This window comes from Mercenaria mercenaria, chromosome 12 (genome assembly GCF_021730395.1).
Source record: "Mercenaria mercenaria strain notata chromosome 12, MADL_Memer_1, whole genome shotgun sequence".
In the NCBI taxonomy this organism is placed as follows: Eukaryota; Metazoa; Mollusca; class Bivalvia; order Venerida; family Veneridae; genus Mercenaria; species Mercenaria mercenaria.
The window spans coordinates 58,646,774-58,672,662 of record NC_069372.1 but is presented as its reverse complement, the minus strand read 5'-3'; the positions used below and the strand labels follow the sequence as shown (position 1 = coordinate 58,672,662).

General features: G+C 37.1%; 1 protein-coding gene across 2 annotated transcripts in view; it reads right to left on the bottom strand.

The window, feature by feature from the left end:
- The window catches only part of LOC123535270 (paxillin-like), a 35,820-nt gene that overhangs the window by 7,119 nt on the left and 2,812 nt on the right, over nt 1-25,889 (bottom strand). The window contains exons 1-9 of one of the 2 annotated variants that reach the window (XM_053520170.1): nt 23,294-23,312; nt 12,343-12,706; nt 11,196-11,337; nt 8,047-8,236; nt 7,408-7,551; nt 6,118-6,273; nt 5,330-5,503; nt 3,947-4,062; nt 1,628-1,742 (exon numbers count right to left, since the gene is read on the bottom strand). In XM_053520170.1, coding sequence (XP_053376145.1) covers nt 1,628-1,742; nt 3,947-4,062; nt 5,330-5,503; nt 6,118-6,273; nt 7,408-7,551; nt 8,047-8,236; nt 11,196-11,337; nt 12,343-12,706; nt 23,294-23,296 — 1,404 coding nt within the window. In that variant the 5' untranslated portion in view covers nt 23,297-23,312. Of the gene's footprint in view, nt 1-1,627; nt 1,743-3,946; nt 4,063-5,329; nt 5,504-6,117; nt 6,274-7,407; nt 7,552-8,046; nt 8,237-11,195; nt 11,338-12,342; nt 12,707-23,293; nt 23,313-25,889 lie in introns of those variants that run through there. The other variant, XM_045317861.2, reaches the window with a different exon arrangement.

Sequence of the window (25,889 nt, the reverse complement as noted above, 5' to 3'; positions counted from 1 at the left end):
GCTATAAAAGTTTGTAAAAAAATGTATCCAAAATGTACTATCCGGATACAGGTACACTTTCGGAATGACATGTGAAAGTGGTTTTTGTTAAGTTTACTTGACTCACTAAGGTAAACCAGAGATAATTCCTCAAATTATGATGATACTTATCATAAAAAATAACAGTGATATTCAGCTTTTTTGAAGGAATAATTGAAAATTTGCATGTTGTTGTTGTTGTTTGCATACGACATCGGGTGTAATTAGAATCGTGAACGGATATCTTTAACTTATTTTTGCTTTCGAAATTCATTAAAATTTGTGGATTTTCTAGTAAAAATGAAGGTAGGATTAGACTGCAAAGATATATTCTTATTATACTAATCAATGGTTAAGCTTGCATGAAGAAATTTTACAGGGCGCTTTTTACGTGCTAGGTAATCAGCTGTCCGCTTACTGATAATTTATTAATTGGTGCTTTTTTGACAGTACACAAAAAAGTCATAATCAATACTTTATCAATTAATCTTAACACCTCATTGATTCTCGTTACCTGTGTGCACTCGCCGTGACGTAATTTGCTGATCAAAATATCAGCGAGGCATGTCTACAGGATAAAGGGCGGGATTTAGCAGAAGATCAAAGGCAGGAGGGCACATTTTAAGGGCAGCGTGGCGGCAATTAAAAAGGGCAGGGCGGGGCGCCCCGCTGCGTCGCTCTAGAAATAACACTACATATTAAATGCAGGTTCTGATACTCTTTCAGAAGCATTTTTATACCTAAAACCATAATCTCAGTTATAGTATATACTGGTACATGTAATGTGACCTGTTAATAAAACAGAAAGTACAGGCAAAGATCACTGGAAGCATTCAGCATATCCAACTGGACTAGAGTACATGTGAGAATTTACACCTAATTAGATTACTGCAATACTTGTTAGCATTTAAAAGTGTGGTGTGTGAAAGAAAATTATGTGATTAAAGGAAATGCAACTCTGCTTAGACCTCTAGAGTAGAAATATCAATAACATATTGGACATATTAAATTTGGGTTTATTTCATCTGGCATTCAGCTGTGTTCCAATAAAGCTACTGAACAATTTTACAGCCTGATTCACTGCTTCTAGCATACCTAAATAATATGTGATCTTTAACGAATTTGTATCATTAACTTGCTCAGAGTACCCTTGATCCTAGCTATGCTTATGGCAAATTTCCTTGCAAACAAATAAATCTAGTATCTCCAACATTTTTCATCTGTCAGTTTTTCCCAAATTTATTTAACATATTCTTTCGCGTATGAACCTACTGGCATTGCCATAGAAATTCAACTAGCATGGAAACTTACACACTGCCTTTTTTAACAGTTTATTATACTAACTAAGCAGTTAGGTGGGCAATAAATGTTGTTTTGCGAAAATTGGGGGAATATGAATTTGTGGAATTCATATTTCGAACTTAAAATTAATAGGAATTTTACTAAATCATTGGGATTTAATTTTGTGGATTAACTCAACCATAAAATCTACAAAATTATTCTCCCATTAGTATTAATGATTTCACAGTAATTAATTCTTAAATTTTTAAATGTGACTTCAAAGTGTAGCAAATGTTTGCAATAGTGTGTTACAGTTCAAAACACTCACCCAGCAAGCAAAGCACTCCGGATGCCAGTGTCTATTCAGAGCAGAGATATAGTTATCAACTATAGCACGCCCACACCCACCACACTTCGGCGCAAACATCTCAAAGAAGTCCGCTCTGAAAAACAAAACAGCAGTTTCTTTTTTATTTAACATCAACATCTGTTGTCTGCACAAATGTATTAATGATTCAACAATCTTTAGGCAATTTACAAAGATAATGACTTTCTATCAATGCCAAATTATGCACGATAGAGACAGTTATAATTGCAGGTACTTAAAATAATATTTTACACACTTCAAACTACTTTGTCTCATATGCATATTTAAGCATCAATACACCTGTAGACACTTATACTAATGGTTTTCTAAAACAAGAACAGTTCTGATCCTGCATTCTGCATATAAATTCATAGTTAAATAATTGGCCATTCCCTTGTCTTTTGAAGAAGCATTGAAAGTGCATTTCTCTATTGATTTGCTTGTTTGTGAAAGCAATATGCAATACACTTACACACAGTAAATAATGTACTTGTTACTTCCCTTTAATTAAAATGAAATTTATAAAGCTACCCCTTCAGTGATTAACTTTCAGTCTGATACAAAGGAAGAAATATTCTTTGGATACTACCTTATACAAGGAACTGAATTGGAATTAAAGGGGAGACAACTCAAGACTTTATTTACAATGTAATAACCTACCCTGATTTCTTGTTCATGCTTATAATGGAATTTAATTTAGGATATAATCAAATATTCAGGTGTGCTAAAATATAACCTTAATATCAGAAATGCTTTTGCCATTTCATTTAACTTTCTATCTGTATGTCTGTGGTGAGGAATTAACTCAAAGATAGACTCATGTATATTCACTGTTAAAACAACTGTGGTAATCTCAGCCATGAATTTCAAAACTAGCTAAACTTTTCAATAAACCTGAACAGTGGAAATGCCTCATTTCAAAATTGGACAATTTGCAACAAGGCCACTTTCATTTGTATGGCAAGATTTATATTCTTGAAACTTGGTCAGACCCTGTTCATATGATGACTACAAATGTTCAGTGGGCAATAAATGAGCCGTGCCATGAGAAAACCAACATAGTGGCTTTGTGACCAGCATAGATCCAGACCAGCCTGTGCATCTGCGCAGTCTGGTCAGGATCCATGCTGTTCGCTAACAGTTTCTCCAATTCCAATAGGCTTTAAAAGCGAACAGCATGGATCCTGACCAGACTGCGCAGATGCGCAGGCTGGTCTGGATCCATGCTGGTCGCAAACCCACTATGTTGGTTTTCTCATGGCACGGCTCAAATGATGTTTCTATGGAAGCATGAAAGTGCAAGCATCCTAAGTGGTTTTGAATATATATGCGATAGGGTTCCAAAGACTATCAAAACAATAACTACAAAGTAAATATAGAATATTGATTTAAATTCTTTTTTTCAAAAGTGTCTGTGATGTCTCATTTCTTTCGGACAGTGCTTTCTTTTAGCTTCAAATTTTACTTGGAAATCATTTAATTTTGTTGGCATAAAATCTTGTGGTTTTGGCAAAGATGGCTATTTCATGGAAGCTTTAATTTCAGTAAAAGATAAAACAAATAGGACTTCCCTTTCTTTGCTGGGATTATATTTTAAGAATATAATTATGAACAATGAACAGCTTTAGACCCCAGGTGCCTATGTGAGCATTACTTCAGGCACATGAAGCTACCTGGGTAGAACCACCAACCTGCCATAAGCTGGCTGGATGGCTTCAACACATGAAAGAATCCTACATCTAAAGCAAGGTTTCGAACCCACTGCGGTAGGGGGCAAGTGATTCAAAAACAGTGACCTTAACTACCTGGCCACGAAGGTGCCTATCAAGTTAAGGTGTAAAATCACTGCTGCATTCAGTATCAGTACTTAAATCTATGCCAGCACCATATCCATACATATCAAGTGAAGGCCAAATACCTCTAGATGCTAAATATCAATCTACCCAGGTACAAACTTGCAACCTTTTAATCTTTAGCCTGCTGGCGTCAAGTGATTTTGCCTTTGCGACCAGTGCAGACCAAGATCAGCCTGCACACCCATGCAGTCTGATCATGGTCTGCACTGTTTGCTATTCAGTCATTTCAGTGAAGACCCCTTTCAATAATAAATAGCACTGCCCAAATTGAATGATGGACCTGTCCATTCTAGAAATTTAGCAGGGTAAAGTTTAAATGTAGACCTGGTATTTTCTGTGTAGGCTTTGTTTATCCAGACTGACAGATAACAGAAATATTTCCCTCTCAAGCTAGAGCTTGCGATGTAATGTATAAATGCATTACCTGCAATAAGCCTTTCCATCTTTTTCATGAAAACCTTCATCTCCGAATGGCCGCCCACACTGTGCACAGAAGAAATGCTCAGGATGCCAGGTATTGTTCAATGCTGTCACACATTTCTGTCAGAAAAAACAAAACAAAGGTAGCTGTAAACAGTACAGGTGTATGTACTTGTATTTTTTGTTTCTAAGAAATAAGAAAAGTTATGTTAATCCAATAGTATAACTGATACATAAACATACAATGAAATTATTTCTTTTCATTAGAATACAAAATTAAGTAATTAAATAAAATTTTGAGCAAATATATCCACTCTTATTCATATTGTTAATTTTTTGTTGTTGTTGAGTTTTTAACTTAAGTTACACTTAATAGCAACACTCCTTCTCCACTGTTGAAGGCAGAGCCAAACTTAACAATGTAAATGGCAAATGATTTGTAGTCGATGAACATCATCACTTGACCAACTCAAATTTTATTTCAAAGGTCAAAAATCTGTTTGGTGAACTTGGGACTTTTCTTGAAAATTGCTATTTCCACAATATTTTTGCATATTTTTCCTCTCGTCTTTCATGTTTCCTAAAATATTTTCTTCAAATACAGTTAAATGCATCAGTATGAACACATACAGAACTGAGAGTACATTTGACATTAAAAAAACACATGAAGCAAAGCTGTGTATATTCAATATGTTTCTAACTTGTTAATTACTGGACTAATTAAGTGTATTTGATAGTTTCTAACTTGTAAATAACTGGACTAATCAAGTATTTTTAAAAGTTTCTAATTTGTAAATAACTGGACAAATCTAAATTGTAAACTCCTAGAGTAATCAAGTCTGTCTGAATATTTTATTTGGCAACCTTCCTAGTATTGTTGGATTTGGTAACAATTCTAATTTCTCTGCAGGTACAATACAAGTTCAAAAGCTAAAAGCAAATGACTTCTATTCACATCTAACAAAGTTTAAAGTCTGAAATTTGGACTCTGAAGTACTCAATTTTCTTTTTCCTGTCACTGTTAAGTGCAGAGAGAAATGAAACTTTGCATAAATATTCATTCTGTAGCTACAGAGCTCTGCAAAATTTCAGTAGTATACATGTGCTATATAAATAGTTATGACAAACAGAATATTTGCCATTTGGAATCAAATTTTCGGACTTTAAACACTGAAGAATACAGGCCCATGCAGGAGCCTCGTTACTGCCTTAACAGTTACCCTCGTGCCAGATATTCCCATCTTTACCCGCAACCAGTGAAAGATTCTTATAATACAAATGACGAGGAGAACACCAAACTGGTTAGGGGATAAAACCTGTGACCATAAGTGCTTTTCTCTTCTAAGTGAACTAGGTGACTGTTTCCTATCCAACAAGAAAAACTTACATCTACTATAGGTCCGTTACAGTACCCACATCTAGGAGCAAACAGTGAATGATAGTCTCTTTCGCAATATGCCATACCATCTCGCTCGTAGAAATTCTTCGTTCCAAGAGTTTCGTGACACTGAGCACAGTTAAAATGCTCAATGTGCCATATCTTGCCTAGAGCTGTAATCACCTGTAATGAAAAGAATTTCCATACTGTGAAATCATTATTATTTGTGGCAAAATATCTATCATGGATTTCATAGTCCCACATACTTTTAACTTTAAATTTTGAAATTGATAAGTCAAGTCCTAACAAAATGGCTATTTTTGGTAAGAACCAAGGATATTTGAACCACAGAATGTCATTTAATGAGTTGACAGTAGTTTACACTCATCTCCCCTGGGAACCAAACTTTTAATTACTGGAAATATAACCTTGTGTTCTACCTATTGTTCTAACCTGAGGTACCTGGCTTTAATAAAATTGAGCCGTGCCATGAGAAAACCAACATAGTGCGTTTGCGACCAGCATGGATCCAGACCAGCCTGCGCATCCGCCCAGTCTGGTCAGGATCCATGCTGTTCGCTTACAGTTTCTCTAATTGCAATAGGCTTTGAAAGCGAACAGCATGGATCCTGACCAGACTGCGCAGATGCGCAGGCTGGTCTGGATCCATGCTGGTCACAAAGCCACTACGTTGGTTTTCCCATGGCATGGCTCAAATGATTTATTTTACTATATTTCACATAAAATATCAAACTGAAAGCTTAGCATCACATCAAAGAAAAATATTCTATTCTTACCTGTCCAACAACTGGCTGGTTACAAGCTGCACACAGACCCTTAGTTTTGGTGCTCACACCTTGTTTGTTCAGGTCAGACTGAAGGTCACCCAGCATGGACTCTAACTGACCACCTTGAGCTGAACTACCCGATGCATTACCAGTGATACTGCTACTCTGTCAAAAAGAAAAAAAAACTAGTAAGTCATAAATGTGTTTTATAGAAAGAACATCAATGTGTATAATTCAGTGACTGGGAAACCCATGAGACATGAGCCATAGTCACATAAAATTGAAAAATGTCTCAAAGTTTTAAGTGCTAATGAGCCCTGTGTCATATGTCTAAATTGTATTGAATGCAAAAGGATGAAACAAACTATTTAATAGTGTAAATCTTACACAAAGGAATGTATTCAGTGTGCAGATTCAAAGTGCTTCCAGTGTTTAAAAACATGTTTTAACATTATATTTTATTCTAGACTTTCATTTTTTGTCAGTTTTCAGTAATTTTCTTTATTGACAAGCTGTGAAGCTGCTACAGTTTTAGTTACTATATTTGTTTTTTACTGAGAGCTTCTTTAATCTGAAATGTGTACATACTACAGTGCCAGTTCCTAGTTTACAAGTCGTAATTGTCCCATAGAAATTTCTGAATGTCACATAAAAATTTTAAATGTCACATAATTTATTGTGTGTGACGAGCCAATGTCCCATGGACAAAATTTCTTTCCCAGTCACTGTAATTATTATGAAACATGGATCAACGAGAAATTTCTTACTTTTGTAAACGTCTCTAGATTATTAGTTTTATACTAATTTGTTTTAGCTCGATTGTCATGAAAGCTTCAAGCTTATTTGAACCATCCACGATCGAGTCAGCTTCCTGGAAAAACCAGTACTGGTGTCATATGAGAAGTCATGGTCGTGACCCCAGTGGGGCTCGAACCCATGACCCCTGGACTGAGCAGGCGACATCTTATCCACTAGACCACCGCTCCCCTAGATGATTGCTTCATAGACAGCGCATAATGGCAATAAGTCTGATACCACAGTCTAATTCTGCTCCCACAGGGCCTCACAACAAATATCCTGTTTAAGAGTCAAACACTTTACCCCTGGACCACTGCCCATCACATTAAGAAATGTAGACAAAAAGTATTTTAAACAAAAAACATCACATGCAGCTATTGTTGCTAAACAAGTTACGGTAGTATCTCTCCTACCTTCTGAATAGGTAATGAATGCTCTCCCTTTGTTAAGCTAACCAATAACTCACTCTTGTTATTAGGCATAGAAAGATGCATTATTTACCTGTAAACTACTGTTAGCACTGCTAGACTGTGATAGATTTCGACTTTTCTGTGGTTTAGCATAGGAAGGTTCGCTGCCTGGTGACGGGGACCGTCTCATAGGGTTTACTGTGGCTTGTTGCTGGCTTGGCGCCTTGTCTTTCATCTGAAAAGAAATTAGAGGAACAATTTAAGAAATGCAAAGAAATAAACATTATATTTAAGCTAAATTCCTGTCATCTTACGCCACAGGCAAACACATAACATTAATCATTTAATGGTACATACATAAGTTCAAACTTACAAAACCTGGTTCAAATATACAGATAACCAGTCTTTAAAATTTCTAAAAAAAAAATTTTGGCTACAAAATTGTTAGTATCGGAGATATTTTAAAAATTCCCAAAAATCCTACTACCGTCTGAAGAATTCTTAAGACTGATGTAAAGCTATTATCTGGATGTTGCAGAAATTTGCCAACATTCACAAAAAAAAAACCTGTTCTGAATAAGGTGGAACAAACAATTAAGTTTAAAACTTGGATTCAAATATATTTAGTACCGTACAGGTGCCAATAAACATGCTAATTGCTTGGTATTTGTTTTTTCAGTGTAAGATCAAACACAGCCTTGGAGAACATACAAAATTCCAAACAACTTACTTTAAAGTCTGAGAGAGTAGACATCAGATCATCAAGTTCCTGGGTAGCAGCACTCTGAGTCTGTACCGCTTGTTTAGGTTCAGCGTAGTTATATGGTTGTAAATGTTCTTGTTCATGGGCATAGTTATATGTCTGGGCTTGATTTTGTCCTCTTGTGTCATACTGGTAGCTGTTCACTTCATTTTCTGGCCTAGAAAATAGTGCAGAAACCAATTACACTTCTACAGTTATGGAATTTACATTTCCTGGCTTCCAAAGTTATAGAAGTCGAAGACAGGACTCAGAATGCTATGTTGTTATTGGTAAAATTAACAAGAGCTGTCACAGGAGACAGCACGCTTGACTATTTCGATGCTGGATAGTGAAACCGGGCACATCTGAGGAAACTAGAGCTGTCACTGGAGTGTTTAATGACTCCAATTGTGGATGAATTTATTGCACAATAGCCCGAGTCTATGTCAAAAATTAAAGTAATAAGAGAGGTAAAGATAAAATGTATCAAAACACTATATAAGTATATCCTAAGCAAAAAGGGGCATAATTCATTAAATATTGGTGCCAGAGTTTTGCAGCTTGTGTCATATAGTGTAGGTGATGATGTTGAACAACTATTTTAAGTTTGAATCAAATCCATTCAGTAATAACAGAGACAGAGTGAAAGTGCATCAAAACTTTAACCTAAAATTCTAAGTAAAAAGGGGGAATAATTAATAAAAAATTGGTGCCAGAGTTATGCACCTTGCGTCATATGGTGTGGGTGATGATGTTGAACAACTATTTTAAGTTTAAATCAAATCCATTCAGTAATAACAGAGACAGAGTGAAAGTGCATCAAAACTTTAACCTAAAATTCTAAGTAAAAAGGGGAAATAGTTCATGAAAAATTGGTCCCAGAGTTATGCATCTTGTGTCATATGATAAGGGTAATGATGTTGAACAATTGTTTAAGTTTGAATCAGATCCATTCAGTAATAACAGAGATAGAGTGAAAGTGCATAAAACTTTAACCTGAAATTCTAAGTAAAAAGGGGAATAATTCAAGAAAAATTGTGCCAGAGTTATGCATCTTGTGTCATATGATGTGGGTGATGATGCTGAACAACTATTTTAAGTTTGAATCAAATCCATTCAGTAATAACGGAGGTAGAGTGAAAGTGCACCAAAACTTTAACCTGAAATTCTAAGTAAAAAGGGGGAATAATTCATGAAACAAGGAGCTGCGTTCAATAAATGATGCCCCTGGTGGCATCCTTGTCGATACAAAGCAACCTCAGTCCAAAATGAGGTCAAGGTCAAACTGAGGTCAGGTAATGTTTGAAGATGAGGAATGGTCACAGGTTACATCTGTATTAGTATCAATTCATTCTTGTAAGCCGTATTGATGCTAGGCGAAACGGTCCCATTTGGTTAACCAAGAGATGGCCCATATAAAGCAACCTAAGTCCAAAATGAGTCGTCAATGTCAAACTGAGGTCAGGTGATGTTTGAAGATGAGGAATGGTCACAGGTTAAATCTGTGTTAGTATCAATCCATTCTTGTAAGCGGTATTGATGCTAGACGAAACGGGCCCATTTGGTTAACCAAGAGATGGCCCATATAAAGCAACCTAAGTCCAAAATGAGTCAAGGTCAAGGTCAAACTGAGGTCAGGTGATGTTTGAAGTTGAGGAATGGTCACAGTTTACATCTGTATTAGTATCAATCCATTCTTGTAAGCGGTATTGATGCTAGACGAAACGGGCCCATTTGGTTAACCAAGAGATGGCCCAGATAAAGCAACCTAAGTCCAAAATGAGGTCAAGGTCAAGGTCAAACTGAGGTCAGGTGATGTCTGAAGAGGAGGAATGGTCACAGGTTACATCTGCATTAGTATCAAGTCATTCTAGTAAGGGGTATTGATGCTAGACGAAACGGTCCCATTTGGTTAACCTCGTATGGACGGACGGATGAACGAACGAACGGACGGATGGATGGACAGGACGATCACTATATGCCTCCCGCATCAGTAGATGCCGGGGGCATTAAATGGTGCCAGAGTTATGCACCTTGTGTCATATGATGTGGGTAATGATGTTGAACAACTATTTTAAGTTTGAATCAAATCCATTCAGTAATAACAGAGATAGAGTGAAAGTGCATCAAAACTTTAACCTGAAAATCTTAGTGAAAAGGGGGGATAAGTCATGAAATATTGGTGCCAGAGTTATGGCCCTTATGTCAGCTAATGTGGATGATGCTGAGGAATAAGTATTTCAAGTTTGAATCAAATCCATTAAGTAATTACAGAGATAAGTTGAAAAAAGAGCAAGTGCACCAAAACTTTAACCAAGGTGGGGACGCGGAAAGACACCGACGCCGGGGCGAGTAGGATAGCTCTCCTTATACTTCGTATAGTCGAGCTAAAAATTATGAATAGAAACATCCAATTAGATGCTGGGGAGAAGTGGTCTGGTGGTTAAGGTGTCAACCGATTAACCCAGGGGCCGTGGGTTCGAGCCCCATTGGAGTCACGACCATTCCTTCTCATAATTATGACACCAGTACTGGTTTTTCCAGGAAGCGGACACGACAGTGGTTCAAATAAGCTTAAAGCTTTCATCACTATTGGGCTAAAATAAATTAGTATAAACTAATCAGATTCTGGAGTTTGAGACTGGTCTCCAAACAGAAGATGACATGGACTGTAACATCATATAATATAACTGGACACTGCTTTTAGTAAATGGACAATAATGTCTCTCCACTTCAATCAAATGGAAAGGAGCATTGATATGCAATGTCCTGCCATAGCACAAAGACAGTTTGGAGATAAAGTAAACCATACAATGCTTGTGAGACATTTTGTTTTCGTTTTGGAATATAGAGAAATGAAAATTGGCAAGTGCTACAGATGTACCTATTCTTGGAATAGTTAAGCTAACAAATATAATTACAGTAACTTAAGACACAATCATGTAACTCCAGCCTAAATATTATTCTGAATGGGTAAAAACTTATGAGAGCAAAATAATTGTCAAGTCTCGATCAGAATCTATTTTGTTATTGATTCAAAGAATGTGCAAGTATTCTTTGTTGGTTTTGTTCAATACTTGCAGCTCTAGGATATGCGTAAAACTTTGTTCATGAAAATTACAAGCATAATAAATTACCCTGGGTATCCACCCCCTCGTGAATTAGGTGTTTGTGGTACTGAACTTTCTAGCTGATCTAAAAGACTGTCTACCGTCCCACCACCACCACCAGTCTGACCGCCACGTCCTGGTTTTGGTGCTACCGGAGGTGGCATTTTACCTAAAAATAGTAATAAATATTTTGAGTTTAATATGCATTTTTCCTGAATTACTTTCAAACAATCAGTTGACTTTCAATCTAAACAAGCTCACAATTTCATCATTTCTCATCAATATCAGGCCTTCACCACCTAGTGGTTCTGTTGGCCTCAGTTGAAATAGTTCTTCTCTTCACTGTTTATGCTTTTATCAGGTTTACTGTCCTCTTTATTTGCTCGTGAATGGCTAGCTAACAGATAAGCTGTGTATTTGCATAAATATGCAATTAAACTTGTAAAATATGCAATTCAAATAATTATAATGCATATCAAAATGCACCTGCAAATCCAAAATACATAATTCTTGACTTGCCATTTTGACTATTGTACTTTAAAATCAGACCATGGTTTCGGCCTACATACAAGTAGCCTGTATGTTATCAATCAATAATTACATCACACTTAATGACATATGTCATTATTTCAAATTTTGTGAAATAACTGAGTGTGGTCTCTATTGTGTTCACAAGCCAAAAATAGCAAATTTTGGCCCTTTAAGGGGCCGTAACTCTGGAACCCATGATGGGATCTGGCCAGTTTTCGAAAGGAACCAAGATATTATATCAGTACAAGTTGGTGCAAGTTTTATTAAAATCAACTGCAAAATGTGGTCTCTATCGTATTCACAAGCCAGAAATAGCAAATTTTGGCCCTTTAAGGGGCCGTAACTCTGGAACCCATGATGGGATCTGGCCAGTTTTCGATAGGAACCGAGATATTTTGCCAATACAAGTTGCAAAATGTGGTCTCTATAGTGTTCACAAGAAATTGTAAATGGATGGAAGACAGACAAACACGCGGACGGACGAACAGACGAACGATGGACGATCACAAAAGCTCTCCTTGTCACTATGTGACAGGTGAGCTAAAAACATATCAATTAAATCTACACTATTGCCTAAAATTATAAAAGAAATATGCTTCCATGACTGTAGTATGAAATTCAAATTGAAGAGTGGAAGAGTTACCTGAGCTTGGATGTTTCTTATCCACCTCCGCCATAAATTGAGCCGAGTTGAGATCTGACAAGAGCTGGTCTAGCTCTGACAGATTATTACTGATTGCCGACATTCCTTGAGGCTGGTTTTGCTGGTACGACTGACCAGGAGGGGGCGGCTGCTGGTACGACTGAGCCGGAGGGGGTGGCTGCTGATACGACTGACCTGGAGGGGGTGGGTACTGATGGCTGGGAGGTTGTTGTTGATAGTGTGTTTGGGGCTGCGCCTGCTGGTACAGGTTTACAGAAGGTTCAGTTGAGCCCTGTGATGACTGTGAAGAACTGGAAATTCGTTTCTGATAGTCTCGCCGAATGTTTTGTGTCTCATATAATGGCTGGAAATAGAAGAAATATTCATTATATTGCTACAAGCAAGTGCATTTCTCTCCAAACTGCCTCACTTCTACTTAACATTATTAAATATATATTTTAGACATGCCTATTACTGCTTATATCATCAAAACTAAATCAACAGGAGAAAGCCTCCAAATATGAAAAATATGGCTTGGTACTGATCCTGTATGTCTGCTATACAGGAGAAATAGATGCACCTCACATATAAACAAGACGGTCATGATGACCCTGGATCGCTCACCTGAGTAATATCAGCCACATGTTTCATGGTAACTGAAAGTCAGTTTTAAGATCGGTGTGCAAAACTGTACATGTCATCCAAATTTCAAGGCAGTATCTTAAAAAACAAGAAAGTAGGTCAGTAGGTCAAGGTCACAGTCAAGTGATCCCTAATCACTTGGGGTCATTAGGTAATTATAAGTAAACAGTCTAGGAAATATGATCTGATAATTTTTTAAGTATTTTTTCCTATATAACTCACAATGATATCAAGTGACCCCCAGAGCAGGGCCTCTTTTCACCCCAGGGACATAATTTGAACAAACTTGTTAGAGATCCTGTTAAACTTGGTACCCCAAGGGCAGGGCCTCTTTTCACTCCAGGGACATCTAACCGATATCGAGGTAACGATATTCAACTGTAATTTGAAAAATTTTGGTAGAGAAACACTAGGAAAGGCAACATACCAAATATCAAAAGCCTAGGCCTTGCAGTTTCAGGCAAGAAGATTTTTAAAGTGTTTTTCCTGTACAAGTCTTTGTAAAACTTGAGACACCGTGCCCCCCCCATCCCCCCCCCCCAACACCACCCCCGGGCAGGGCCTCTTTTCACCCAAGGGGCATAATTTGAACAATTTTGGTTGAGGACCACAGGGCAATGCTACATACAAAATATCAAAGGCCTAGGTCTTGTGGTTTTAGACAAAAAGATTTTTAAAGTTTTTTCCTATACAAGTCTGTGTAAAACTTATGACCCCCGAGGCGGGGCCTCTTTTCACCCCAGGGGCACAATTTGAACAATCCTGATAGAGGACCATAAGATTATGTCACATGCCAAATATCAAGTCTCTATGCCTTGCAGTTTTGGACAAGAAGATTTTTTAAGTTTTTCCTTTCGGTTGCCATGGCAATGAGAGTTCTGCATGGAATTAAATTCTTTGAACAATTTTGAAAGGAGACCAATCAAAGATCATTCCTGTGAAGTTTGGTGTAATTCTGCCCAGTGGTTTTCAAGAAGAAGATTTTTTTAGAAAATGTTGACGGACGGACCACACACGACGCACGTCACATGACGGACATTGAGCGGTCACAAAAGCTCACCATGAGCCTTTGGCTCAGGTGAGCTAAAAACAAAGGATGACAACTCTTGCTAAAACCATAATTCAGCTCTACAATAAAAGCAACATGAACAATTAATCTATGGTTGGTATTAATAATTTCTATCAAGTTTAGTTTAGCTGAAATTTCCCTGAAGTTTCAGAGGAAAAGTCTTGATAAACTATGTTCATAACAATAACCAAAACATCATGAAGCAGAGCATATATTGCAAATTTGTTTGCAAAATTAATGGAAGATGGATTATCCAATGAAAATTCAAGCTAATTTGATTTTGCATGATTGGACACTAAACTTATTGAGAAGACAGTTTCCCAAAAGGTTCACCTAATAAAAACACTAAACTTATTGAGAAGACAGTTTCCCAAAAACTATTTTGACTAAATAAAAGGCAACAACTCTTGTGGTACTAACCAAAACTGGTTGGTTATCAAACCTGTTTCACAGCAACACTCAATCTTGATTCAACTATCCCTACCTGTCAAGGGAGAAAACATAATATGTTCCATTTTTGTTCTTCTGAATTCCTCAACCCACTTACCTATATTTGGTAAAGAGGTAAAATAAAATGAAATAAAATAAACTAGAACTTCGCTGGGCTGGTACACTTTGTTCCAGTTATAGGTAGTTCGAACCATCAAACAACATACATTATACAGAGATTTTGCCAGGACCTGATGGCGAGGTCGACTGAAGAGTGGTGTTAGAATTATTCGAGTTTGAACAAACGAAGTTCGACTGTACAGTCAATTTCTGTATTTTTGAAACAAATATTGTTTTTATTAAGACATGTCTTTTCACAGGATGGAAGTTTCTACTGGCATTTTACAATTAACAGAAAAAGAAGTATAGTTATTTCCTTGACAGCCTGTCCAGAATGGACTAGAAAAAAGGTGTAAAGTGACCATTAAATGGGGTGAGATGATTTCAGAAATGAAAAACAGTGGCTGCTGACAGCATAAAGCATGCGTCCATTTAATGCAGTACTTTGTAGAACTTCCAGGTAAATAATGTAGGGGGAAATTCAAAGTGACCTCTAACAACACTGGTGATCACTTCTGAAAGGTGGCCATTAGCATAAGACAGACTGTATGTTCTGTTCTTCTTCTTACTTTTCACCATATTTGAACCATCTACTTTATAAGTAATGATAGTTACCTATCTGAGACTTTATGTTGAGCTTAGCCTAGCTTTCAGTTCCATCTTGTAACCTTCATCAGGGCGGACTGATGTCATGTGACGATAGATGATCACGTGACAGGACCTTTCTATACACCAGAGGGAAGTCATAGCCTGTATTTTCGTTCAACGACGGGGTCCCCTCCATGATCTCCAGGGTTTCCCTGATCCTGCGCCGAGCCCTATTGTCTTCTCTGCCCATGACTTGGATACTGTCCCATGAGACTCTGTGCCCAGTAGCGTTACAATGTTCTCCCACTGAAGTCAGTCTGCTGTGTGTCACATTCATATGTTCCTTAACCCTCAATCACAGACTTCTCGCTGTTTCTCCTATGTAATCTGAGTCACAACCTTCACACTTAATTTTGTATATAATCCCACATTTCTTTTCTGGTGGGGTAGGATCTTTTAGATGTACTAGCTGGGATTTCAAGGTATTATATGGTTATGGTAAGACTGCACTCCATGCTTTTGGTAAACCTTTTGCAATCTCTCAGACAAACCTTGCACATAGGGTATTGGTACTGAAATCTTTCTCTTTTTCTCACCACTTTTCTCATTAATATTGGTCTTATCCCGTTTCTTTGGTACCTTAAACATCCATTCTTTGTAACCGTTTGCCCTAAGTGCATCCTTCATATGGTCAACCTCCTCCTGAATATCCTCTGCCTCACTCACCACATTTTCTGCTCTGTACATTAATATTCTTACCACTGACCTCTTGTGTTGTAAATGATGACTGGACTCAAAGTTTAAGTATTGGTCAGTGTGTGTCGATTTTTGGTAGATCTTAACCCGAGTTGAACCATCATTAATGTATATGTCTGTGTCCAAGAAGGGGAGGTGGTCGTCTTCCTCCGGTTCGATGGTGAATTTATGTCTTCATAAATGGAATTGATGTGTTCCGTGAAAGTTTCAACATTATGGACACTCATCTTTGTGAACGTATCATCCACGTATCTAAACCACAGTTCTGGGGGGGGGGGGGGGGGGGGGGGGGGGGGGGGGGGGGGGGGTTCCGATGTTGCCAGTGCCTTTAGCTCAAAATCTTCCATGTAGAGATTTGCAACTATTGGCTAGACTGGTGAACCCACTGCCGCCCCATGCTTTTGTTTGAAAAACTCTCCTTTATACACAAAGTATGTAGTACTGAAGTACAAACTGTAGCAGGGTGGTAATCTGATCCACCGAGAGTGTTGACCTTTTTGCTAGTGTGTCGTCCTTCTTCAATCTGTTCTTAATCGTCGTTGAATGAAAATACAGGCTATGACCTCCTTCCGGTGTATAGAAAGGTCCTGTCACATGATCATCTATCGTCACATGACATCAGTCCACCCTGATGAAGGTTCCCAGATGGAACCGAAAGCTAGGCTAAGCTCAACATAAAGTCTCAGATAGGTAACTATCATCACATCTACAAATGGCTGAGACAGGAAAAAACCTACACACCTACTTTATGTCTGTTGGATCATTAACTCAACATCCAGCCTAACATATTAAAACATAGCAAAAACAAAGAAATATTTCAGAATGGATTGATTATCAGCAGTATTGATGAGTAAACATACCTAATTAATAACACACACACGTATAAATTTATTACACATTCCTTAAGAAAACCTCAAGTGTTACTCTTACATACATACACTAATACCTATCAAATATTCCCGAGGCTTTATAAAATGATTTTATAATATAAATAAATCCACTAAAACTTTGCTGCATCACATATTTACCAATATTCACATGTAATATAGAAAGAGCATTATCTGCAACTGCACATTTTTTTAACCCTTTACTCCATACAGATACAATAGTATTGATTATTGATACCCAATACACTCAGTAGCATTATCTGTACACTATCTCCATACAGGTTATTGGAGAAAAATGCAGAATTTATACCTATTTACTCAGATCAAAATTAGTGTATGAATACTTGTTTTAACCATTTAGTGTCCAACATAATTTATTTTTAAAATTAAATTTCCTTTCTGATGGTATATTTTTCATAATTTTGTGATAAATATTTTTCACAATAGAAAACTACAAACCTAAGACCTTAGAATATTATTATAATGTAGCTGTTTTATGCATGTGATACAACAGAAAAGAAATATTTTTACTGTTACAAATGCACAATTTTATTAATTGAAGGTAAATGAAAGACTAGAAAGGTCTATATTAAGTGATTTTCAAAATAAGCAAACCCGTTTAATTAATCATTAAAATCTACACCCCTACCAAACTTACAGAACTTCATAGATCATAAAATTAATTAATTACATAATGTTTTGATAAGAAGCACTGATCAAAGACACTTTATATAAAATTTGTTGATCCACATCATAAATAATGATGCAAACAACACCCTAATTGCCTTGTTTTGACAGCTGTGCACAATAAACACACTTCCAAGGGGTCCAGGTCAATTAGCATAAATTCCATAATGTTGACAAGTGACCTATGGTTTTTAATGGTTGTTATGGTAACCACACCTTTTATTACACCAAAATCTTATGTCTCACTTTTACATAATTTGCCATAGTTGAATGATAGAATGCAAATAATAACTTGTTTTGGGGTCACCTATGTACTTTTCCATCCATCAATAGCTGTCCTAATATATATAAAGTCAGTGTGATTTTCAGAAAATGCCATCTGAATTAAAAGTGATAATTATCAATAAATTACAATTATAACCACAAGTTTTTCTGAAACTTATCTTTTATTAACAGTTTAAACTTCACAAATATGCTTTTGTGGGCTTCATTGCCTATATATTTTATTGGTATTTTGCATTTAAACCATCAGTGTAGTAGAATGCGATAAAAGGAGTATCTATGGAGTAATGCATAGATGCGTTAAAACGAGTATCTATGGAGTAATGCATAGATGCGTTAAAAGGAGTATCTATGGAGTAAAGGGTTAAGGAAATTATAAATTATATTTTCAATATGTTGATGATGGATAAGAATAAGTGGTCACATCCTGATTCACACTTTCATTTCCTAGTTTATTATCTATCTATAACCCCAGTAAACTAGAAAATAGTCACATCTCATTCTATCCATAACCCTAGTAAACTAGAAACATTCATCAGCATATTTAAATTGAGATCTTAAATTTCCACTTTAGGAATCCTGGCAAGCAGGATTTTACTGTTTGGAGATCTCTATACGAGGTATGGAACAGTGTTTGAACTACATAGGTACAATTTATGCAAATTCTGCATGTATAATATATATCACTCTACTATTTTTAAAGTGTTTCAAGTGCTTAGTTTCAAGATGGCTGCAACCAGTACAGCAGTAGCTATGTCCACAAGATATCATATGACATTTACACACTGCTGAATGATATATTTAGCAAATACATTCAAATTTGATAATTCTTCCAATACCTTAAAACAGCTTGAGAATACCAGAGAACAATGTTGCCTTTCCCTTCATAGCCCTTACCCTGCTAAATTTCTATAATGAACTTGTCAATCTTTCAATTTGGACAGTTACCATTAAAAGGGGTGCTTACCAAAAAGATACTGACTGAATAGCGAACAGTGCAGATCTTGATCAGACTGCATGGATGTGCAGGCTGATCATGATCTACACTGGTCGCAAAGGCAGAATCAATCGTGTTCAGCATGGTATAGTCTTTAAAAAAATTTTTTTGGTCAAAATGATACAGTTTAGGTCATAATGGCAACTTCAAAGGGTGGGGGAAGACCCCAGTTCCCACCCTTGGCATCATTTTATATGAACAAAATCTGAATGATGAACAATACTCTTTTTTTTTTCAATAGGTTATGATTGTATACTTCTACCTTGTACAATATATAAATTATATGTGCATAATTATCATAATAAATTTATATTACATCAATTGTTAAAGCGGTTCCAAAAATCTATTGATCTTAAGTCATGATCACGCATCTATTGATTTAACCAACTGTTTTCCTTGTGTTCAGCGACAGACACATTTAATTTGTCAGATTTTATTTCATTTAGCTTACTGTAGAATCATAATTTCTTGCAGGCGACTATATTTTGTAGATATCCCATTTTTCAATTTGAAATCCATCATTTCATGTCTCCACAAAATCACAATCTTCTTTTAACCTGTTATCACATGCGAAATTGAAAGATTTAGTTGTACACTATATCATCTATCAAAAGCTTAATAAATATGAAGAACAAGAGCTGTCACTAATGGTGACAAATGCCCCCCGCAGCACCTTGATCTTTGACCTGGTGACCCCAAAGTCAGTAGGGGTGGTGTACTCAATAAGTACTATCAGCATGTGAAGTTTGAAGGTCCTGGGTGAAGTGGTTCGCATGTAAAGTGCCTTCATGCAAAACGTTAACGTTGGCCCCTGTGACCTTGACCTTTTACCTGGTGACCCCAATGTCAGTAGGGTTGGTTTACTCATAAAATTCTATCAGTATTTAAAGTTTGAAGGTCCTGGGTGAAGTGGTTCGCGAGTAAAGTGCCTTCATGCAAAAAGTTAACATTGGCCCCTGTGGCCTTGACCTTTGACCTAGTGACCCCAAAGTCAGTAGGAGTGGTGTACTCAATAAGTATTATCAGCATGTGAAGTTTGAAGGTCCTGGGTGCTGTGGTTCACGAGTAAAGTGCCTTCATGCAAAAAGTTAACGTTGGACCCTGTGACCTTGACCTTCGACCTGGTGACCCCAAAGTCAGTAGGGGTGGTGTACTCAATAAGTACTATCAGCAAGTGAAGTTTGAAGGTCCTGGATGCAGTGGTTCGCGAGTAAAGTGCCTTCATGCAAAAAGTTAACGTTGGACCCTGTGACCTTGACCTTTGACCTAGCCGCCCCAAAGTCAGTAGGGGTGATGTACTCAATAAGTACTATCAGCACGTGAAGTTTGAAGGTCCTGGGTACAGTGGTTCGCGAGTAAAAAGCCTTCATGCAAAAAGTTAACGTTGGTCCCTGTGACCTTGACTTTTGACCTGGTGACCCCAAAGTCAGTAGGGGTGGTGTACTCAATAAGTACTATCAGCATGTGAAGTTTGAAGGTCCTGGGTGCAGTGGTTCACGAGTAAAGTGCCTTCATGCAAAAAGTTAACGTTGTGAGAAACGAACTAACTAACTAACTAACGAATGGACGGACAGTTGAAAACTAATATGCCTCCCTTCGGGGGCATAAAAATTTGAGGCTTATATGCATCAGTCTCTAAAGCCCTGCTGAACCAAATCCCTAAACCTATGGTTTAGGAACTAAATCCCTAAACCTATTGAACCAAATCCCTAAAGCTTTAAACAATTTTCCCAAGTTGGTTTTGAACTTAAAACCACTAGACAAGAGTCAAAATGCTCAAAATCTTTACTGTCATCTAAAATAACAGAAAGAAAAATCCTTGTAAAAGTCTGATAAGCATTGTATTTCAATTATTACTTACTATAGAAAGACAGAGACCCGCCCTCTTAGCTCAATAGGGAGAGCACATATCTAGGGATCGTGGAGTCGTGAATTTGATCCCCGGGCAAGATGTGTGTTCTACAAGACAATTTGATAAAAGACATTGTGTCTGAAATCATTTGTCTTCCACCTCTGATTCATGTGTGGAAGTTGGTAATTACTTGCAGAAAACAAGTTTGTACTGGTACAGAATTCAGGTTAATTAACTGCCCACTGTTACATAACTGAAATATTTTTTAACAAGGCAGTCTGAAAGACAGCTAAATCCCGCGCCACTGGTATGGATAGTGAAAGGGTAAACCTTTGACCTTGAGCTGTGACCTTGACCTTGAACTGACATGGCTGACCTATGAATTCTGCACATCGTCTAGATGAGGTGATCATTTGACCCAAGTTTCATGAAAATCCTAAAAGGGGTTTAGGCGATACAGAGCTTAAACCTTTGACCTTGAATTGTGACCTTGACCTTGAATTGACATGGCTGACTCATGAGTTTTTGATGAGGTGATCATTTAACCCAAGTTTAATGCAAATCCTTCAAGGTATTTAGGAGATACAGAATGAACACAAAGTGGAAGGCTCAAACCTTTCACTCTAAGTTGTGACCTTGACCTTGAGCCGGCATCGCTGACTCATCAATTCTGCACATCGTCTTGATGAGGTGATCATCTGACCCAAGTTTGATGAAAATCCTTCAAGGGGTTTAGGAGATACAGAGCGACACAAAATGGAAGGCTCAAACCTTTGACCTTGAGTTGTGACCTTGACCTTGAGCCGACATGGCTGACTCTTAAATTCTGCACATCGTCTTGATGAGGTGATCATTTAATCCAAGTTTCACAATTATCCTTCAAGAGATTTAAGAGATACTGAGCAGACACGAAATGGTAGCCTCAAACCTTTGACCTTGAGTTGTGACCTTGACCTTGAGCCGACATGGCTGACTAATGAGTTCTGCACATCGTCTTGATGAGGTGATCATTTGATTCAAGTTTCATGATTATCCTTCAATGGGTTTAGGAGATACAGAGTGGACACGAAATGGAAGGCTCAAACATTTGACCTTAAGTTGTGACCTTGACCTTGAACCGACATGGCTGATTCATGGGTTCTGCACATCGTCTTGATGAGGTGATCATTTGACCCGAGTTTCATGAAAATCCTTCAAGGGGTTTAGGAGAAACAGAGCGGACACAAAATGTTAAGGAAGGACGGACCGACAGAAGGACGGACGGAGACCATTCCTATAACCCCCCCACCACTTGTGGCGGGGGATTAAAAAAGGTTATAACCCAAAACAAACAAACAAACAAGAAAGACAGAGGCTGCTCACTTAAAGTTTGGTATGTCAGACCGACATTGTATGTAAAACTTTCTTAAATCTTTATTTCATTAAATTAGGTCCATAATTCAGAAGCATCTTCCCTGGCTAATGTTTAAGGGGACTTTTGTTATTTAATCTTACAATGTATTGAAAGTACTCTGCATAAAGAATCTGTGGAATGTCGCCAGCTGATAAATGACACAATAATCAGCAACCATAAAATTACTATGGATCTACCAACTTTATAATGACATCCATATACATTTAGGAATACATGCTCTGCATTAAATATACCATGTTAAAGTATATAAATAACCAATATACCTATTAAAGATTTTCTACCTCACCTGATGCTGAAAACAGAAATTTCAAAATTGGTGACTCATCAAGTGAAACTTCCTATATTTAGTTTTATTTTAAGATGACTAGTTCACATGTAACAGGCAAATTTTTCTCTCTCAAAGATCATAAAATGCTGGCGCTGAGAAAGTGTCCACAAGATAAAAATTTGCTGACATGTGAATTTGCAAACATCCCAATAAATTACATGTACTTAAAATATTGTGCAAAAGGGAATGATTTGAAATTATGGAGAAAATCAACTTTTTTACCAATATCTAACACTTATGACTTTCACTCACTTTATCTAGTGTCAAAATTTGGTGGAAATGAACTTGTTGAAAAATTTCACCCCATCTGTGGGCAAGTAGCTTTAAAATCTAATACTACATGTATTAAATGTAATGAGATATATATTCACTCTCAATGGAACTTTTACAAAAAACTGCGAGTTCTAATGACATTAAAACTGTGTATACTTGTGCGGTACATTAATATTATTCTGATTTCATGTTAATCAAGTTCATAATGGGACATCTTTAATTATCAATATTCATTTCATCCTACAAACTTCCAAATCCTTTTTTCCACAGTGACCTACCGATATCTAATGGTTGACAAAAAATATATTTTTTAATAGAGTTGGGGACTCTGCATGAAATGCATGGCATCAACTTTAAATTATAGTACTAAAAAGCAAAAAAGCCTACCTTGTACACCTACAATATTTTAACCTTTGATGGCAAATACCTCACTTATATTATCCACAAAAGAAACAATTGAGGTTATACATTTATTATTAACACAGTTTTTTTCTTTTCCCATCACTGCAAAATTTATACTTCAATCCTATTTAAAAATACATTGTGTATTTCTATAGCAAAATTACAAAATTATGAAAAACTCGATCCCATAAACTTCAATAAAAGTGTTTCTGTTCAAATATTTACCATTAAACCATATTACAACCCTGACTGCAAAACTGATGTAACAAGATCAAACTGGACAAATCTACTGTAATTTATTGTAGTTTATTACGAATTTGTGTGGTAAAATACATGCAAAACCCCATCCATCATTGGGTTTATGATACCAGGAGCTGGTAAAGTGATACTAGACTGACACCTAAATACATAAAACATGTTTTTACAGGTATATTATAGGTAACATACTGGGAAAAACTTTCAGAATTTATCAGCATTACTTTCCTCAATACTTACAACAATGCTACAAAAATTTAGAAAATCTGAAAAACTATTTATTAAATTGATAAGGTTTGCTAGTAATCTTGTAGCTGCACATGTTTTATAGAAAAAAAATAACACAGAAATCTTTATCATCCCCTCTCCCCACTCCCATCCTCTATCAAACAAGCAGAAGGTCTTGAATATCTGTCCTCTGTGGGAGTTTTTAAATCCTTTGAGTCAATGTGGAGAAGTTGGCAGTTACTTGCTGAGAACAAGATTTTAAGGTTAACTTGACACAGTATTGTTGAATAAAAATCAAACAAACAAATTCATTCTAGGGAATGGGAAATGGGGATAACTTAGAATTTATGCACTAACCAATAGGTAGCTGTGCTTTTTTTTTCCAAATCACAAGTTTTACTGTACTCATGCTGATACCCCATCTCCCCCACCCCAATCTGAATTTTTATAAATTTTTCAAATACAATTCACTTTAATGAAATGAAAGAAGTCAATGACACCACATTTTAAGGTAGTGGTATGTCATTTATTAGATTAGTTTAATTAGTGCAGCTGCAGCCATTGTCATCCTTACTTTTTTAAGGTAACATCAAAAAATACTAATGCCCATTATCTCAACTGTGCTGCATTTTTTAACTTAACACCAAACAATCTTACACTTGGACTCCACAGCAAAAACATCTTAGGACTATCTGTAATTAACCCTTACCCTGCTAAATTTCTGAAATGGACTGGTCCATCATTCAATTTGGGCAATACCATTTATTATTCAAAGGGGTGTTCACTGAAAATTTACTGACTGAATAGCGAACAGTGCAGACCATGATCAGACTGCACGGATGTGCAGGCTGATCTTGGTCTGCACTGGTCGCAAAGGCATAGTCACTTGCCGCCAGCAGGCTAAGGGTTAATATTGTTGGACAACATTGCTACCTGTATATAAACAGCTGACTCATTCTACTAGAATGCAAAAGTACTACCAGTCTATGAGCTATAAATAGACACAGAGAATCCAAACTATCTGCTAAGTTATCTGACAGGTGCCTGTTTTATGTAGGATTTTCAACTTGGCACTATACCTTGACAGCCACTGTGAAATAATTCATTTTAATTTAAAGTATAAAAACAGTATACTTCTTCTATAATCAAGTTTTGTTCTTGGCAGCCAAAGGAAGGAATGTTTTTGCAAATTAACACAGGCTTATCTTGTTACTCTACGATTGCATGTTTTTTACATTTTTTTTATTTTGCTGGGTTTTTAAGTCATACCAACTCAGTTTAGGGTCTTTCGGAGACTTTCCAGCTCAAATGCTGCACAACACCACCCTGACACCCCACAAAAAATTATAACAGACATAGGCACACACCTGGGTAGAACACCCAGTCTTGAACAGACAAACTGGATGGCTTTTGATGACCTTATTCAAGAAACACCCGGGTGCTGAGGAGTAAGTGGTTTCAAGTGGACTTTAACCTTTACCACTCACTGTGGAGACCCCAATTACAAGGTTAGAGCTGACATTTTTTTTACTTTTTGTGCGGAGAAGTGATTCGAGTCAGGTGATATCAACCAGGCTTGAGGCCTTAAATGGGTAGAGAGGGAGGGAGTGGGGAGTGTGTTTGTGTATGGAATGATATTTAGGTAAATATTACACAATGCCTGCTGACTGTTACAATTTACTCACTGACACTCCCATTGTGCTTACTGGTATAGTAATCATGCATGCTGGCACCTTTAACACGCTTGTTGACAATGATACTACGCTTGTTGACAATGATACCATGCTTTCTGACAATGATACCATGCGTGTTGGAAGTTACAACTTCTTTGCTGCTTAGACCCTGATGTCTATATCATAATTTCATTTGGCAAAATGACAGTGCCGTGTACCGTATTGGAATATTTCAACATGCTATGCTACTGGTTAATCTGGTGCATCCAAGAACAAAATTCAAGAAGTGATCAACCAGTAAGGAAAATGTAATCAGGCACTAGGCAAAATAGGAGTAAGCATAATGTCATTTCAAAAGTATATGTCACATTTTGATAACAGGGGGCGCTATGTTCAAGTGGTCGTGTTTTTTAATCCCCCGCCACAAGTGGTTGGGGGTTATAGGAATGGTCTCCGTCCGTCCGTCCTTCAGTCAGTCCTTCCGTCCGTCTGTCCGTAACACTTTCGTGTCCGCTCCATATCTCCTAATCCCCTTGAAGGATTTTCATGAAACTTGGGTCAAATGATCATCTCATCAAGACGATGTGCAGAACCCATGAGTCAGCCTTGTCCGCCCAAGGTCAAGGTCACAACTCAAGGTCAAAGGTTTGAGCCTTCCATTTTGT